The sequence below is a fragment of the Mus caroli genome, chromosome 6 (genome assembly GCF_900094665.2).
Source record: "Mus caroli chromosome 6, CAROLI_EIJ_v1.1, whole genome shotgun sequence".
Lineage (NCBI taxonomy): Eukaryota > Metazoa > Chordata > Mammalia > Rodentia > Muridae > Mus > Mus caroli.
Window position 1 is genome coordinate 111,512,556 of NC_034575.1, and position 19,117 is coordinate 111,531,672.

Consider the following 19,117-nt stretch of genomic DNA (forward strand, 5'->3'; position numbering starts at 1 on the left):
GAGAGGTAGAGGGTGGTCATCCTGCAGGGAAATGTGCTTACACCAATGTCTGCAAAGTGTTCAGTGGCTGGAAGGGGGTGGGAGATCTGGGGTGTAGTTTGGAGAAGTTAAGTCAGACTTGACATCCTTTGACCAGGAAATTGATCTCCTAGGAACGACTCCTCTGGTCATACTGAGCATAGAACCAGCACATTAGCAGGTCTGGGACAAGCTGAAGGTGCTTTGATAGGAACAGCGCTGTGACATTGCAAAGGGCTGATTCCACCAAGACCTGCACTTAGCATAGCTGTGAAGGATCCCTAAGCATACCTAGGTGAAACTAGGAAGCTCTAATTCTCCTTGTGGGGAGTCAGGAAACAATGTGGAATAGATTTGTCAACTGAGTATGGGGTACAGGGTGATAGCACACACACACACACACACACACCCCTCTGGTGACTCGGAGCAGAGCCTGTGCCTCCCACTGCCATCCTGCCCAGGGCTCAGGCCCAGGTTGAGGACCTGGGGTGGAGTAACCCCACCCCCAGCTCCTAATAGCTCCACCTTAGAAATCAGGATTCCAGGCTGCAGGTTTCTAGCTTGAGTCAGAGCCCCAAAGCCGTGAGCTGGAGAATGGGTTAAAACTAGAGTGTTCTACGGTGTTTCTGGCAGTGCCTGGTCTCACCTCATTTTCTTGAAACTGGCTCAAGGCCCACACTGCACCTAGATGCCAACATGATCGGCCACGGTCTGGTAGAGTATCCACGATCTGCTCGATGGTGACCACACCCTTGGCCGTGGGTGGTGGGGCCCGCATAGTTGGAGGAGCGTTGGGGATCCAGGAGCACCAGTCATACTGTGAGAGCAACATCAACAGCGTGGGTGCCCACCTCGGATCCAAAGGCCTGCTTTTCCTTGGTTCATAGGGAGCTCAGCAGGCTCCACCCCTCCCTATGGACACCACCCACCTCTCTGATGTCCCCACTGCACCTGTCTTGGCTCTCTCCTTTCCTTGTTTCCCAGGCCACATCTTTGACATGTCACCATACCACTAGTGTCCCCCTCCTTTGTTACCCACCTTGCCTTTCTTCCAGGGTCCCCAGACCTCCCTCCTCAGACCCTTTCCCTCATTTTCCAGGACTTCCAACTGCCCCAGCCTGGTGGGTGCCTCAGTTGTGCAGGCAGAATTCATGCCTGCTGCTGCTGGTTCCAGGCTCAGAGGCTGCATGGGGATGGGAGGGCCAGTAGGGCAAGATCCTGGGCCAGGGGTGTGGAGTTGGAGGTGGTTCCCAATGTGAGGTACCTAAGACAGCTCTCCCCTAGAAAGGGCTAGCCTGGCCTACCTGGCCGAAGTTTACAGCTGCATGCTGGGCAGAGGCCGTGAAGATCACCACCGTAAGGTACTCGGACAGCTTCTCCCTGCTCTTGATGGACTTGGGGAAACCTAAGACAGAGCCACCGACTGTGAGCTCATCTCTGTGAGGGACACCCACCTCTGCCTCTATCTTAGCTCCCCACGCACACTTAGCAAGACGCTCAGAGAAAGGGAGGCTGGATGCTCCGAGGGAAGCTCTGAGACTGGTGGGTACCCGAGAACAGAGCCACCTGCCTTCTTTCTGTTCCTCATGACCTGGAGATGCACACATGCCCTGTGTCAGAAGCAGGGAATCGTGGTAGCCTACCTGAGGCCTTTTTGCCCCGCATGCCGTACACGTAAACATCCTTCACGAAGTCCTGCAGTTCCTGGTCCTCCTCCACCACCTGGTCAGTCTCATAGTAGATGCTCACCACCTCCATTGTGAACCTGGGTCAGGGGGCTATCAGGAGTGGGCCTCCAGCAGGTCCCTCTCCCAGTCCCATCAGTTCTCAATGTCTGACTCTGCCCCTTCCCTCCATCAGCAGCCAACCCAGGAGCAAGCTTGCCTCATCATACTCTTCTTTAGGGTTTCCCCTTCCCACAGAACCCGGTCACACTCACGACTGGATAGCCTCCCACACAAGCAGTCCATCATCACGATAGAAGTAGAAGGGGATGTCCTCCGTGCTGTCCATGCCCCGGGCCTTGATGGCCTCCGGGAAACACAGGGAGGAATAGGTCAGGTCCTGGACAGCCCTCTGCACCATCTGCACGTGCCCTCCACCCCCGGTGGCATTGGCCTGGTAAGAGAGCAGAGAGCCTGAGTTTGGTTGCTTTCCCCAAAAGCTGTCCATATCCATACTGTAGATTCATCTGTGAGGGACTTGGAGGCCAGTGGGTGGCTGGGCATAGAGAGGCCAGTCTGTCCTGTGAGGTGGAGTGGGAGAGCTGTTCAGCTTTAAGTAGGTCACGCTCCCACTCCCATGATGGGGTGACATGCACCGGACACTGTATAGCTGCAAACAGAACAGGATTTTGTGCAGAACATAGCTTTGGGCATCCAATCAGCTTTGAAGAACTGGGAACATCAAGGACATGGGTAGGCAATTATTGGGCAGTTCTGTTCAAATACCTTGAAGGCCACAGGCAGGGTGACAGGGATATGGTAGTATGGGAGAAGTCACAGATGTTTTGTAAGGTAGAGGTTAGTGGCTTGTGTGGAGGAGGCTCAGACACTGAAACTGGACAGGATACATAAAAAGGCGACAGAGAGAAAACACAGGGAGGGGGAGAGCTGGCAGTGGTGGTGGAAGGACCAGAGTTTCTCACACTTTTCAGACCTCAGATAGGGATGGAGCCACAAGGCAGAGCTTATCACACGCACCCTGTTCACACACACCCTGGGATGCCAGGCTCCACATGAAGAGAGGGCACTCACCTTGTCAAAAAGGCCATACTCGCAGATAAGCTGTTCCCGGGCCTTAGTGTTGATAGCAATGGTGAACCTCACATGGGCTACCAGCAGCTGGATGGAGGAGAAATCTCACTGAGGGTCTCCATGCTCACTCAGCACTCCCAGCCCAGTCCAGGCCAGCCCACAGTGCGGGGTCATGCTGGCCCCAGAGAGGAAGTGAAAGGTCTCTATGTAGAGACCTTCCTGCCCTGTAGCTATAGAAGGCCTGTGGCCACCACTGTGATGCTGAGGAGTAAGGGCCCTGGTGCTTGTCTCTTATTACACTAGGAACTGATCCTGGTCATCATTCTCTAAGGCAGAAGTCCTGCTTTGATCTAATTTACAACGAAGAGAGCAAAGCACCAGATCTCTTCTTTTCTTTTTTGTTTTATGTTTTTTTTTTTTCTAGACAAAGAGTTCCTTTATGTATATATCCCTGGCTGTACCAGAACTCAGTCTGTAGACCAGGCTAGCCTTGAACTCAGAGATCTGTCTGCCTCTGCCTCCCAAGTGCTGGCATTTTTAATGACATGTGCCACCACCACCATCACCTGGCTTAGCAGGAGTCATTTTTTAGCCTGTAGTTGACCCAATAATCAAGTGCTGGCAGCATTTGGGAAGAGAAGGAAAGTGACGTAACTGCCCTTTTAAACTCTGCTTTCTGGACAGCAGGGCTGTGACAGACTACTGTGACTTGGCCCTTGAATGTCTGTCCTAGGCCCCTCTTTGCAACCTACTCCTAGCTATCACCACCCTGTCCGCACCCAGCCTGGGATGCCAGCTACTCCCCTAGATACTCTTTCCTTGTAGGTGGAGCCCTGGCTGGCTGTACCTTGAAAAGGGGGTGCACAGCAGGCAGCTGGCGGTACATGGCGATACCAAACACCTCAGACACCAGATGCGTGCGCAGAAGGTGGGTGATGGTTTGATGGACGTGGAAGTCACTGGAGCGCACCCAGATTTTGGCCAAAAGCCAGTCGTATTTTGAATCCGTAGGGAGGAAGATTGGGTTACTCTCTCCAGGGGTTTGGTTGAGCTGGTGCGTTAGAGAAAGAGAATATTGCACTTTACTTCTCCTCCTTGGTAGCTGTGGGAGAACTCTGGGGAAGTTCCACAAGAATGCACACATCAACCGGCCATGACTTTCAGATCACTAACAGCGCGTGGGGAGTGGTGGAGGGCCCCGGTGACATGTCCTTTGACCTGTTTGTGAGCTGTAGGTTCCTTGTCTGTAACTTGAGGACAGTGGTACAGACCTCAGGGAAGGAGCGAGCAGCTGCAAGGGTCTGTGCTTTCCTTCTCGGCCCTCCCCAGAGCCTGGCATCCTCCCGCTTACCACTTCTGCTCAGCAGCGCCCTCCATCCTCCTCTCTGACAGATACCCTGACCTTGAGTGCTGTGCTCCTTCTGGACCAAGGCTGGGGCCTCATGCTGCCCAGTTCCCTTTTGCTCTGAGCCCTAACTCAGAAACCAGGTACCCAGGGGCCCAGCTTGCCTTTGCCCTTCCAGTTTCCTTGCTTGGGCCAAGTGATTTTTCTCTAAAATGTAAAGAAATTTGTTATCTGTCCTTTAAAAACTCATTTCTTTAAAGCCAGAAAGTAAGGCCCCTGAGCAGACTTAGCTGCATCCCGCTAACTAACCTGGAAGATGGTTTTTGCGGTTTAACTGTGATGTCCCGGTAGGCTCGTGTGTTTGAACACTTGATCGCTAGCTGGCAGTGCTGTTTTGGAAGGTTTGGAACTTTTAGGAGCAGGAGCCTTGGGCTTGGAGGTCCACAGACTGGCCCCACTTCCTGTCTATTTGCTTCCTGATTATGAATGGAACCACTTCCTATTTCTAGAGCCACGCCTCACTTTCTGCGATGGACTGTATTCCCTTAAACTGAGCACCAAAATAACTCTCCCTTCCGTAAATTGTTTTCATTAGAGAGGTTATAAGCACCTTTCTGATTTGTCTCTCCATCCAAAGTAGCACTAGCCAATAGAAATATAATGCAAGCAACACAAATTCAAATTTCCAGGAGGCCACCTTTTTTAAATTATATTTTTTTAGTCAGCCATATTTTTTAAAAGAAAAAGGAAATATGCAACCCCAAGGTAAATATTTACCTCACCCACTTCTCTACAACATGAAACCATTCTGAAATAGTCCTGGCAGATTTCATTCTTTTACTCTTCTTCTACGTCTTTGGATTATAGACACTTGAAATTAACACCGGGTCTTGGTCTGGATTAGCTGCGTCTCAAGAACACCAGAGCAAGGAGTACTAAGCCTCCTAAGCCACTGTGCCGTTGGGGAGACGACAGGACTACTAGGGAAGCAGCTCTCCCCTACCGCCTGAGGATGAACAAGGAGGCCAGGGAGCCACTACTGACCCTCACAGTATTCTTCTCACTTGTTCGCTAAAGGATTCGTCCTCTACCTTTAGGAGAGAATTTCAGATTACTTAAATGATCAGGTTTAAGTCAGAAGTCGGCACACGTGTCCTCACAGGGCATCATGCTTGCCGTTTCCAGACGGTCCTAGTGAGTAAGGTTCTCAGAGGACTGCTCCTCCCAGTGATCACTCTGTTTCCATAGCTGTGTGGCCCACAGACAGCCACCCTGTGGCCTGCTTCCTAGAGCACAAGGGCCACCTGTCCTACTCAGGCATCCTCAGACACTGAGTCAAGAGACCTTCTGCTGTGTCCTAAGGTTTGATGTATGTGTCATCACTAAATCCTCATCACGGCCTGACTGACAGTTCTTCCTCATCCTTCTTATTTTGCAAAGAGAGAAAATGAGGTTCTGAGTGACTCAGCCTCTCTCCAGGCCACACAGAGGTCTGGAGCTAAGTAAGGTTGCTCTGTTGCTCTGCCTGCTGTAACTCCATCACCCTGCAGTTCCTTCCTCTCTGACCATGTCACACAGGGGCTCCCGTGGTGAGCATTTATACATGGCCTGCCGCACCTCCTCCCACACCTCTAGACTTGTTCTTGTCCCAGCTCTTCTAGAATATGCCTAGGACAACGTGTTTGCATTATTTTAAATGCTTTCGAAGGAGGCCATCTTTTGTTTCTGAGTAGAAAATAATATATGCTTATTATTGTAAACTACTCCGGCATTTACAGAAGAGTCCAAGAACTAGTGAGAATGTACCTCTTGTCCAGCCACAAGAGGTCGCTGCTTCCCTAGGTCTTTGCATATGTGTGTATTTGTGTTTAATTTTCATAAACAGAACCTTATTATGAGGAACTTAGACCTATCCTTACTATCTCCAACCTGTTCTGTATGCAGCCTGGTGACCCTGTGTCCTGTGTCTCACCAAGCCAACATCAATGTCTACCCATGTAAAGCATATGGTTTGTGGCATGTGTTCCTGCATTCATTTTTGCATAAATGAGCTGATATCATCCATATTCCATGTTTTGCTTTTCTGCTTTGGTACTAGCCCTGGGAAGGGCCAAGTCAGCTGAGAGCGGATGCAGTCCTCTTTGAAGGTGCACAGCGCTGCAGTGTTTCCTGCTTTGGACACGGTCCCATCCCCTCAACCTCGCCTATGTTCTGTCTGTCTGCAGCCTCACACCCAAGCCAGAGCCATGATCTCCATCCTCTAACATGATGCTCTGTTGATCCTCAAAAAGGCTGGTTCAGTTCAGTCTTGGCAGAGAACCTCTCAGCACTGCTTCAATTGTCCTGGCCTTGCCAGCCTCAACACGGAGACCCATGGGCCTTCTTACAGCCCAGCGTAGAATCCACCATTACAGCAGCTGTGGGCCCTGCTCAAGGGTTGTCCCAGTAACTGCAGCTACCATTGCCCTGGGCTGCATTAATTCTCCTGGGCAGCTATAGAGAAAGGGTTAACCATGTCCTGTGGCTTATCCAATGCCTACTTCCTGCTAACAATGGAAAGAGCTGAGATTTGAGCCAGGCCTCTAGCCTAATAAATACATGTCTGGGACATGCTATTTCAGAACACCTGTAAGTGGTAATCCATCCCTCTCCTGGCATCTTCCAGCGGTGATTTCCCACATCCCCTGTGCTTTCATTTTGATGCTTCAGCTTCTTACACATAGAGCTTTCTCTGATAATAGGCTCAGGACTCCTGGAGTGCAGAGGGATGGGGGTATAGATATGCAGCTAACTGATTTGATTAATTAATTAATTAATTAATTAAACAAATGGACACTGGGCACCACTCTGTAGCCCAGGCTGGCCTTGAACTGATAGCCTGGGATTATAAACATAAGCTAAACTTCAGGCTTGAGACAGTTAGCTTGAATCTCAGCTCTGTGGCTGGCTTACTATGGGCACTTAGTCTCCTTGCCTGGGTAAGATGGTTGAGAGCAATAAGGTGGCAGTTACACAAATGGAGACAGATACTGTGTGAGACCCAATGATCATATGCTCCAGGATCCAGAATATTTAGGATGTCAGCGATACACACGCTTGTTTATGTGCCAAGTCCCTCCTCCAGGTCTGAGACAGGTATTTTATATCTACATTCAACGCAGAGATGTTTCTGCAGTGACCCATTCGGGAACCATATTGAACAGAACAAAAGCTCTAAATGACTTCTCCTCTGGTTCAGAGGTCTATTTGAAACTAATACATTTGCTGGAAAATTTAAAATGTGTCACAGTTTTACCGCTTCTTGGTCTTTTGACCAAGATCAAGCGTAGTGTCTGTTCTTAGGCACTTAACATACAGCAGGTTTCAGGATTTCTAAGCTTTCCCAGGCAAAGGCTTTTGGACTGTGTAGAGACCTGCATATCACTGATATTATTCCCATTACCCAGTGTCACAGACTTTTCATCCCCATGAGACTGCTCCCGAGGCCCTCCACTGTCCTCAGGGCTGCAAGAATCTACTTGTATGGAAGACAATGTTCTAGGACTGGTGAGGTCTCCGACACAGCTCAGTGGCTTCTGTTTGCAACTTCACCCCTAGCTTCACCCGTCTGGCTTGTGTGGGCATGCTAATTTGGAAACAGTCGTCAGGAGGTGGGTAGGAGGAAAAGCAGGTCACTGCAGGACAAGCCCTCCCCAGTGCTTAACCTCAGTAGGGAATGTCTCAAAGGTACCTGGGAAAGGCACTGTCTGCCTCTTGTGGTGTGGACAGCCTTCTCAGGGCAGCAGCGAGCCCCAGTAGCTCATTTTTCTCCCCCATCCCAGAGAAAGCTGGATGGAGTGAGAGCTTCTGGTGCCCCTCAGTGGAGTGGATGGTGCTGCCCCAGAATCCCCCCACCCTGCCCCACACACCCAGCCCTAGAGGTACAAGTCGTACAGAAGGGCTGGAGCTGAGCAGCCACCTACCTGGATGGCAATGGGCACAATCTTGTTGGCTAGGTTCTTATATAGCAGGCAGATGGGGGCAGCCAGGAACTGGTGTGTACAGGGGTCAGTTTTGTTAGCATCGATGCCATCCAGTAGCTCGTAATCAACGATGAAAATGTTCCCTTCCTGCAGGAGGCAGCCAAATATATTCAAGCTACTTGAAGCAGAAACAGACCCGGGAGCCAGGCCAGGGGTGGGATGTGACTGACGGTCTTCAGGACATGCGCACCGCACCCACATGCACGCACCTTCCCTGTAACTTGGTGTATAACAAACACTAGAAATTGTTTTACTAAGAGTGGACCATGTAGTAACTAAATTCAGGACGACAGCCTGCTACCCCTGCCTCTGTCACACCCCTGCAGACTCTGCAAGTCAGCCTGCTGATCACTGGAGGAGTCTGTCTAACTTACTTTCCTCTCTCTTCAAGGCCAAGGATCAAAGGTAAGTCCTCATTCTCTCCTGCAGTATATTAACATAGTATATTTTACATTTACATCCAACACAGCGATGTTTCTGCAGCGATCCATTCATGTATCATATGGAACAGAATAAAAGTTCTGAGCTTCGTCCTTCATGGTTCACAGGTTTATTTGAACCAAAATATTTGCTGCAAAAATTTAAAATATGTCACACTGTCCCAGAAACAGGTAAACAGGTAACACCTATCAGGACAGACAAACAGACAGACACACACACACAGACACACTTGTACCAGGATAGCAATACTACAGAGCCTGGGGCAGAAGTAATCTTGTGGAAACTAGATCTGTATGTTCAATCAGTAATGAAGACTTGTTTGGACTAGTTGCAGTACCAAAAAATAGGTTAAAAAAAAAAAAAAAAGACTGGTACCTCTTATTTAGCCACATCTTGTCCCCTAACCCAGAACTTCCTCTATTTAAACTTAAAACTCATGACAGTGCCCCAAGATGGATTTAGGGGGTCACTGGACCTCATTATCTCTTCCTCCCTGTGTGTCCATATTGATTAAATCTCTCTCTGTTTTTTCCCTTGCTACCTATCTCTTTTGTTTGTGTATGGGGCTGGGTGGCCAAACCAAAAAGCCAGGCTTTTACCCTAAAACTTTGGGTACAAGTGGAATTCAGAATGCATGGGTCTGGTTCTCCAGCTCCAAAGCCAGTTTATATATTTATTTTCTACTTTCTAATATTTTCAAAGCTAAGATGAAAGACTGGTCATGACTGACTCAGGTTCATTGTGCCTGAAAGCTGCTTAATGCTCAGGAAAGAAGTGGAAAGACCTCTCTGAGGGTGGTTTGATGAGGCGAGAGGGAGAAGTCAGACATGCAGATGCAGCTGGAGGACTTCATTTAGATCAAGTTCAACACTGGGCAAACTAGCCATTGTCATCCAGGAGAGGGTTCTCCTGGAAAGGAAGAGATGGGAGGGGTGGGGGCTACCCTCTGCATTTATGGGGGTAAAACAGGGTCCTTGAAAGGTTCTTCTATTCATGTTCCAAAACCAAATTTCACTGGAAAAGATTTTTAAAAATATTTAGGAGTTGGTAATGTAGCTCAGTGGAAGAGAGCTTGCTAAGTCGTGCGAGGCTCTGGGGCCACTTCTCAATACTGAAAACAAAGCAAAATATGTCACTGAGGTTGTCAAAGAAAGGTGTCAAGAATGATGGAGGGCCCTGTGAACTGTTCTGGTGTGTTAGTTGGGGACAGTATAAGAGACAAGGTAGTATGAGTCTAATCAGGAGTGGCTGTTAGATTGTTAGATTATTGCCTCATGATCTAAACCACAGCAGAACATCATCACTATCATGTGTTTGATGGGTCAGCTCAAAGTGAAGATAACCCATAAGCCACCTCCCCTGGAGTTGGGTAGGGGGCTTGCCAGTAAGAAGATGTTGCCTTGTCTTGGAGAACAGGCGAAGTCCTACTTCTGGATAGCTAGGGGCAGTTGTGGTGGTTGAGGTCCCTCTCAGTTCCAAGATGTGCTTGTTTCTGTGTATGGGTGGGTGTAAGGAGTTGTTATTGTTGTTGCTGGCTGGCTGCATGCCTAGAAATATGCCAGATCCCATGAAGGTCCTGATGAGTGGGGAAGGACTTCCCACGTGGATCAGGACCCCAACTTCAGTTGGTTAGGTAACCCCCAAAGTCATGTAGGCAGGAAGTTAGGCCTGAATGGTATGTGTTTGGAGTTTCCATGTGGACTGGGTACCTAGACAGGCTGAACAGAGGCAACAGAGGTTGCATGAACAGCCTGAGATGGAGGCCCAGTGGTGCTGGCTGCAATGGGGAAATGGAGAAGACAGTATGCTGAGGGTTGTTGTTGGGATTCTCAGCAAGCAAAATAAAATCTTGCATGGGAATGCCTGGCAGATCCCATCAGATGCAAGCCGATTTGGTTTGAACTCTATCCGACTCAAGACAAGATCAGTCTTGGAACTGGGGATGAGGGCTTGAGCCTGCAAGTGAAAGCCAGGAGAGACTGGCTTGGGAAAGTGTGAGGGACAGGTAGTGCCTATGTTTCTAATTAGCAATAAATTCTACCTACACAAAGTCTACTTCTTTCTCCAGTTTCCTCACCTTTGCAAAGCAGGTGACAGTTGGGTGACCATGTATAGAACACACCTATCACAGGGAATGCCACGGAATTATTGATATGGACATTGAACACAACACTGACACTGTGTTTGCAGATGTGAGGATTGAGTAGATACAGCCCCTCCTGTGACTGCATATGGCTTGCACAGTGCCCAAGATCCTCCTGGATGCTGCAGCCAGGAAAATGAAGAAACTACTGATTTCACACGGTCAATCAAACAGACAAGCCAGTAGTAGTCTGGGGATCAGCAAGCATTGGACAGCAGGAAGTGGTTACTGTGGAAAGACTAGGTCTTCAGCAAGCGGGTCTACCTGTACTTCCTGTTCTAAACTGAGCTGCCGCTCTAGGCTGCACTCCACCATCTCCGTGGTCACTGGGAGCTTCGGGGGCAATGCTGTGCAGCGCTTGATGAGTACTGGGTTGCAGCCATTCAGGAACTGGTAGCCAAACATGAGGTCCTCCTGCCAGTGGTTCTTGACTCGCTCTGTGGAGAGAATGCCCTCTAGATAGGATGACTGGGCAGGATCCCATGATCCTTCAGGAGGACAAATCTTTGTGGGCATCAGGATCTTCTCACTTGCCATTCCCACTTGCTGTGTCCCTACTCATTGCTGAGTCAGGCTATGCAGCTAGTTTTCCTAGAGCTATGCCTTAGTGAACAGTAAGACTCCCAGGCAGTTGCTCTTCTCAAGGTCTCTGGTCCTTCAGCCCAGCATGAAAAGAGAGGGGAGAATGTTGGTCCCTTGTGCTGAGGTCAGCATCTTTATCCAACCATTCCTGCCTCCTTAAAGAGTGATGGCTGTCATGACTCTCCATCTATTACTGTCCAGGACAGTGCCAGGGCTCCAATCAAATGAACTTTGGTCCTAAGGATCCCATTGCTGTAGTTTTTACTACTATTAAGTGTGTGTGTGTGTGTGCGTGCGCACGTGTGCACGCACACACACACGCACGCAGGTGTCCCCAAAGACCAGAGGCTTTGGATTCCCTGTAGCTGAAGTTAGTGGTAGTTGTGAGCCACCCAGTGTGGATGTTTGGAACTGCACTTGAGTCTTTTGCAAGAGCAGAATTGCTCAGTCATCATTTCAGCCTTCAATATTACTTTGATGTAGCCCAGTCCTTCCTCGGGTCTGAGCAAAAGAGTCACAAATGATTTATGTATGTAAAGAAAAAGTCCCAATGGTCTTAAGACTTCTGGTGAGATGATGTTGAGGGTGCATGGGTTGGATGTTTGCAAGTCACGGACAGAAAAATAAAACCTCCCGTCCACAGAACCCCAGGATCCCTCTTACCAGAAATAGTGTTGCTGATTTTGACGAAGATTTTCTCAAAGTCAGCAAAGTCATGCCAGGAAGACTGGAACATGTGCATGAAGCGGTTGATGAATAGGTTCTCCATCCTGTAAACCAGGGGACAGGTCACCTTGCCCGCCTTTGCAGAGTGTTTTTACTTCATACTCGGGAGCCTCCTGATAGCCCAGGCGGTTCCAAAAGGTAGGTACTGGCCTTGTGGGACCAGGGTAAAACTTATCCTGTGGCAGATGCTCTTCCTATTGCATCCCAGCTGTGTAAGAGACCAGGCCTATGCCCTCTGGAATGTCTCTGAATCCCACCTCTGCATGTGTTCATTCATTCCTTTGCAGAGCCAAATGATAAATGGGGCAAGACTTTAAACTTTCAAAACCTGCCCCTAGTGCATTCTTTCTGTAGCAAGACTGTCCTTCCTAAACTTTCCCAAATAGAGCACCAAATATTACCCACGCCTGTTCTATAGACATTTCTCACTTAAGCCACACTCAACTCCTGGTTCCCTGTAGGTTTGTGCCATATCATAATTCAAAATCTTTTAGTCCAACTGCAGATGTCCCCAGAGTCTTGCAAGCTCAGTCCTGTGTTAAAGTCTATTATACAACTCTAGGCAATCTCTTAATTATAACCCCCATAAAAAAAGAAAACTACATACTTCCACACAGAATATACATTACCATTCCACAAGAGAGGAAAGCAGGCATAGAGAGGAAATACTGGATGAAAGCAAGACTGAAACCCAGCAGGGCACACTCCAAATCCTTTATCCCTATGCCTATTGTCAAAGGGCTTAAATGGCTCTTCCCATCCAACTTTGCTGACTACAACATATATTTATCTCTTTGGCTGATTCCAATCTATGTGAGCAGCTCTCCTATGTATGTATCTCTCAGCTCTGACATCTCCAAACTCTTGGTGTCTCCACTGCAGCCCAGGCCACACTTGTACAGCTTGATCAATAGCCTCTCAGAGCATCTTGCTCTTGTCTTCACACAGGGACATCCTTACCACACAGTGCCTTGCCTTAGTGGCTTTCTAAAGCCATGGAGGGAGACTCCACAATCCCTTCATTCTTGCATCCTTCATGCGTCTAAAGCCAGCACCAACTGGGTACTAAGTGTTCAAATATCCAAGCCTATAGGGTCATTTCTCATTCAGGTCACCAGAGTTAGTTTATATATAAATTATCTATTTATATGTTGGAATATATATGTAAATTACTTTATCTTAACCCACTGGACTCTTGATTTCCTTACCTAGAAATGACCAACAATAGCTGTGAAAACACCCAGATGGAGCAGACTGATTTGTGGTCCTCAGCCCTGGCTGCCTGTTTGGTGTGTAGGTAGCCAAGTCCTTCTTTCTGAGACTTGTCTGTGGATGTGCTGGGTGCTGGGAAGTGCTAAAAGTTCCTGGGGGAGTATAAGGCTCAGTTGGGCTTCAAGAGTTTAGGGTTTTCTAGGTTTGTATGAGTATAAAAGTTCTCTAAGAGTCAAAGTATAACATCAAGGGTGTCCTTGCTAACCTAGGTGTGGTGCTTGAAAGAATCTACTTTTTGACAGAGTATCCATGGTTGTGCCAGCATCCTGCAGCAACTCTAGTGCAGACATGTAACTCAGAGTTGAGTGTCTCTCTTGTTTATTAGCAAAGGATTTTAGGCAAGGTCCTCAACCTTCTTATTCCTTCTCAGTTCCTCAACTGCAGAGGGGACGATATGTCCTATGGTGCTTGGATGGCCCCCATAGGCTCCTCCTATATTTGAATGCTTAGTCACCAGGGAATGGGCCTATTTGAAAGGATTAAAAGGATCAGGAGATGTTGCCTTGTTGGAATAGATGCGTCCTTGTTGGAGGAACCTGGGGTTGAGCTTTGAGGTTTCAAAAGCCTACACCTGACCCAGGTCTTTCTCTGTGTCTGCCTGTGGTTCAGCATGTAAAGCTCTGAGATATTTCTCCAGCATCGTGAGTTCCACCGTGCTCCCCACCAGGATGATAATGAACTTAACCTCTGGGACTGTGAGCAAACTCCCAATTAAATGCTTTCTTTTATAAGAATTGCCTTGGTCTTAGTGTCTCTTCACAGCACCAGAACAGTGATAAACATATATGCCTACTTCATGGGGTCAGTAAGGCAAATGAACAAGAATCTAAGTCATGGGACCAACAGTGTCATCTGAGTCACTGTCACAGTGGAACCTGCCCCCTGGCATTAGCCTGGACTCCATCTTCCGATAGACTGGCCACAGGAGTGAACTGGAAGTGGAGATGGAGTGTTGTAAGTAAGAACAGCCCCTGCTTTGAGCTGAAAGCACGGGGCTGTAGGTGCTGGAAGACTTCTGGTTCTAGGTTGTTTAGATATAAGTCATCTTGCAACTGTTCGATGAGAGACTACCTCCTAGCCTGGGTAGAACAAACACATGGGGAATGGTGTTCAGTTGAACTGCTCCCCCAGCTCAAGGCCTGTAAAGGCTCTTACTATAAGAAAGATCAAATACGAGTCTTTTCTATCATATGCTCTACAACTTGTCTTCAAGCCAAGGAATTAAACTCATTTTACCGCCTTCCCCCCAATAACCTTGGACTTCTATGGAATGTTTTAATTTCCCATCCCTCAGCAAAATCTTTATTTACACAAAAGTTCATTGCTGTATTCTTCATTTCCTGTGTGCCAATTCTGTTCAGGTTGGCTCGTTAAGGCTGTGAGTTGGATCCCAGTCAATGGGGATGAATACAGACACCACCTGAGTTAGAATAAGCAAATGCAATTCCTGTCTTGGTGTGTGGCTGCCCTTCTGATCAAGAGTCCAGCTTGCCTGGTCCAGACACTTGAGGTGGAATGGTGTGCTCTTTCTTTGAGGCCCTGAAGTCCTAGCACTCTCCCATCCCCAGCAATCAGATGAGCCACTCATACCCTGAAGTTCCTAAAACTTACGCTTTTGAGTAGTTCAGAACAAAGTCCACTCCTTTTTCACTATCAAACTGGATATCTCGGGGCAGATCCTTGTGGCATTTGGCATCAATACTCAAAGGGAAGCCGGGGTTCCACTCCATCCATCTAGCATGAGACAAGTGAAAACACTATGTTAGAGATGGTCCTTTTGGCTTTTCCCTGAGCTGAGGCTGCCATGTGATTAGACAAAGTTGTACATGGTGGCCTATTTCCCATTATAAGCTAAATGCACTGTAAGTGGAAGTGCCAGGAATCTTTCCAACATTGAATGGCAACCATTTGTGCTATGGCATGATCACAATAGTAGAGCTATGAGACTGGCTTATACCAAAGAGTTAGTGAATGGAACAGATGTGCACTCATGAATAGAAAGAATTGAGGAAGATTCTAGAGACCTCATTTAACACAGGTGACTTTGAACAGCCCCAGCCCCTAAGAGGGGTCTGCCTAGACAGTCAAAGGAGGAGGGCTTAAGGCTCCTAACCCAGTGTCAAATGCCCTGCCAGCTTGGTCAGTGCACATCCTGATTCTGTGTGCGGTGGTTGGGGAAGGAGATAGTTTTCATGGTGGAATCATAGGGCATTAGAGGAAGTGAGAAAGAACACTGGGTGCAGACCACTGAGGGAATGCCCCTATAACATCTGGCCTGCAGCCGGGTTAGAGGTAGTCACAACCCAAGTAGTTCCCTCTAGAGAGAAGCAGACACCAACTCCAGTACTCTTACAGCCTACAGTGAGTGCATTGAACACTCACTGAACACTCTCTGAGAACAAAATAATGAAAACAAAATCGTGTCCATCCATTTGGGACAGAGAAAATAAATCGGTTTTGCTTAAACACTGAAATATTCACCCTGAGCTCAGTTTTCATGGATATTCCCGATTTTCCATGCCATTAAAGCTCCCTTTAGGGATGCAGGTTTTGGGTATTGAGAAGTCTTCAGCACTTTAACATGACCTCGTGCTCCCACTGGTGAACACTCCTCATCTTCTCCTTGGTGTCTGGCTGGCCCAGGGACCCTCTTAGAAATGAACATCCCTGGAAAGAAACTGAGTGTACAAATGGGACTGATGGACTGATCAAAACTTTGATGAGTTCTTGGAGTTTGAAATAGTATAGGTCCAAGAGCATTGTCGGAAATCAGGTCTCTCCTCCATAACTGGGGGTTCTGGGTCTTTGAGGAATGTGCTTCCCCCAGACTAAGGTATATCAGTAAGAACAAATCGCAGAGGGCTGGTTGATAGGCCCTTGCCGCAGGGTGAACATCCTGATCAGGGTTTGGATTTGTTGGCCAGTCCACCAGCAGGGGGCCCTTCTGCCCTACGGGTGGGAGAAATAAGTCTCCAGGCCTCTATGGCTTTGTTAGGTCAAGAGTGTGAGAAAGAAGCTGGATGTTTGCCTTTTATTAAAAAATTCTATTTGTGGTCCCACTGTCTATCAGAGATCTGTCTAACTTCTAGACCCTCCTCAACGAGCTTTATGAAAACCTTCCATTTTTATTGTTTCTGTGACCTTTACAAGTACATTAATAAGCATAAGAATAAGAATAGAGTACAAATGTTGTTTATTTGGAAAAATGAATAGAGGGGTCTCCAATACACATCCAAGAGCGAGCCAGTTATTGGGGGACTCCACTGTATGACCACCCACCAGTCAACTATCAGCAATCACATAAATGCTTTGCTCTTTGTGCTTGGCACTTCAAAGGATGCAATGACTTCAGTGGGTTGAGTGGAGCTAAAGTTTTCAATGATCCAGTGTACCAGGCGATATGTGTACCAGGGATAGCATTCATATTTTATGATTTTATTTTATTTTTAAATAATTATATTTATTGTTAACTTGTGTGTGCATGATATGTGTGAGCACATGTGAGTGCAGTTGTGTGCATAGCTTTGAGTGCTGGTTTAAAAATAGATAGGCAGAGCCATCCAGGTGGTGCACTTTAATCCCAGCACTCAGGAGGCAGAGGCAGGTAGATCTCTGTGAGTCTCAGGCCAGCCAGGTGTACATAGCTACTTCCAGGCCAGCTAAGGCTATATAGTGAGACTCTATCTCAAAAACAAAAGAAAACAAAAATAACATCAAAACACCATTGATATGTATTTCAGGTAAACAGATCCTTCAATATTGCTGACCACCATAGTGGGGACTCGATCCCAGGTTGCTGTTGAAGGAAGAACGAGGAACAAAGAGGAGTCTTTACTTATGTGTTTTCCCGGAAGGGGTAGCTGCTATATGAGGTACTTTGATCCAGAATTCAGGCAAGAGTTGATAAGAAGTGGGCCACAATTCCCTGACCTTTGGGAGTTAGTAGGAAGGCTGGGCTTGTTTGCAGCTGGGAAGAGAGAAAGCACCTTTGTCAGTACCTGAGGCACTGTGCTGTCAGTACCTGAGGCACTGTGCTGTCAGTACCTGAGGCACTGTGCTGTCAGTACCTGAGGCACTGTGCTGCCAGTACCCGAGGCACTGTGCTGTCAGTACCTGAGGCACTGTGCTGCCAGTACCTGAGGCACTGTGTTGTCAGTACCTGAGGTACTGTGCTGCCAGTACCTGAGGCACTGTGCTGTCAGTACCTGAGGCACTGTGCTGTCAGTACCTGAGGCACTGTGCTGTCAGTACCTGAGGCACTGTGCTGTGGGCATGGTTTCAGGAGGTGCACTTGCAGCTCTCCAGGCTGCTTTGTTTCTTAAAGCTAAGAAACAGGTTCCTAAAGCAGCTTCTCGATCAGACAGGACCTCCCTTTGAGGACTGCTTTGGGAGTTGGTTCTCTCCTGCAGCAAGTCACGAGTAGAGGAAGGACTCAGGTCATTGGCTTGCACGGCAAGTGCTTTTACTAGCTAAGCCATTTCACCTGCCCCAAATGTCCATACAAATTTTCTGCAGAGTTTGGAAATTGTTTTGCCAGCTCAGGAAGAACTTTCTCAAGATATGACACCAAGGGGCTCTCCGTTACCTCCTTTGCAGATGAGAGCCTTGCAGATGAGAGCCTTGCAGGTGAGAGCCTTGCAGATGAAGAGTGGATCAGTTTGCCAGCTAGCTTGCTATTGGCCTCTAAAGCCAGACACCCATGTCCCTTCCACTGAATGACACATACAGACAAGTCAACCCACAGAAGCCAAAGGCCTCCAGACCTACAGACATAAATAGGCCAGGTGGTGGGGGTGGGGGTAACAAAAACCTCACACTCCATGGAGGAAGGCCACAAGGATCAACTAGATAGAAATAAGGAAGAGGCAGCAAAGACATCTGGTTTGGAGGGAGAGAGCTTAAGGAGGTGTAGATGGTACAATTTACTGTAAAAAGATATCTGACCTCATAAAGACATGATTGATAAAGTATGACTTCAACAAAGAAAGATTACAATCAGCATGAGAACTGATCAGGCTCTTAAAGGACAAAGTGTATTCATTCTATAATGAATTATTTAAGTGCCATCATTGTTCCATGAAGTGCTCTTGACTTTCTGCAATCTAGAGGCAATGCAACACAAGTGGGCAGCAAAGCTCCAAAGGAATGCAGAAGAGCTATGGTTGAAAACTCTCTAGATCCTTGAATGCCAAATCAGAAAATTTAATAAATTTCTCAGGCTTAAAGTGTTACACACTGTAAAGGGTTTATGGATTTTTTCTTTTGGAATAAGGCTATTTTATTTTTATTACATTTTAAAAATTATTTGAATTTTTCATACAACATGGTTTCACCATATCTTTCACTTCCTCAACTCCTAAGTTTTCTATACCTTCCTACCCACCCAAAATTCACATGTTTACTTTCTCTGCCTCTCTGTCTCTCTCTCAGAAAAAAATATAAACAATACAAAAAGAGACACACCCTCCCCCAAAGAGAACCACGGAGCCCATGTTGTGTTGACCAACTACCCTTGAGCATGAGCCCTGCCCTGCAGTATAGTTGATATATACCCAGTTTCACTCCATTGGAGAAAATGGATTTTCCCTCTCTAAGCAGGTATCAATTTTAAATAGCATCCTGGTTGGGTGTGTGTGATGGTTTGTATATCCTTGGACCAGGGAGTGGCACAATCTGAAGGTGTGGCCTTGTTGGAATAGGTGTGACCTGGTTGGAATGGGTGTGTCATTGTGGGTGTGGGTATAAGATCCTCACCCTAGTTGCCTGGAAGTCAGTCTTCCACTAGCAGCCTTTGGATGAAGACAGAACTCTC

The 19,117-nt window shown here is 47.6% G+C and overlaps 1 protein-coding gene across 1 annotated transcript in view; it reads right to left on the reverse strand.

The window, feature by feature from the left end:
* Positions 1-19,117, reverse strand: part of Alox5 (arachidonate 5-lipoxygenase) — a 47,563-nt gene that overhangs the window by 1,531 nt on the left and 26,915 nt on the right. The window contains exons 4-13 of the mRNA XM_021165878.2: positions 14,917-15,039; positions 11,971-12,077; positions 10,990-11,162; positions 8,082-8,228; positions 3,622-3,825; positions 2,775-2,861; positions 1,958-2,136; positions 1,662-1,783; positions 1,323-1,423; positions 665-835 (exon numbers count right to left, since the gene is read on the reverse strand). Coding sequence (XP_021021537.1) covers positions 665-835; positions 1,323-1,423; positions 1,662-1,783; positions 1,958-2,136; positions 2,775-2,861; positions 3,622-3,825; positions 8,082-8,228; positions 10,990-11,162; positions 11,971-12,077; positions 14,917-15,039 — 1,414 coding nt within the window. The remainder of the gene's footprint in view (positions 1-664; positions 836-1,322; positions 1,424-1,661; positions 1,784-1,957; positions 2,137-2,774; positions 2,862-3,621; positions 3,826-8,081; positions 8,229-10,989; positions 11,163-11,970; positions 12,078-14,916; positions 15,040-19,117) is intronic.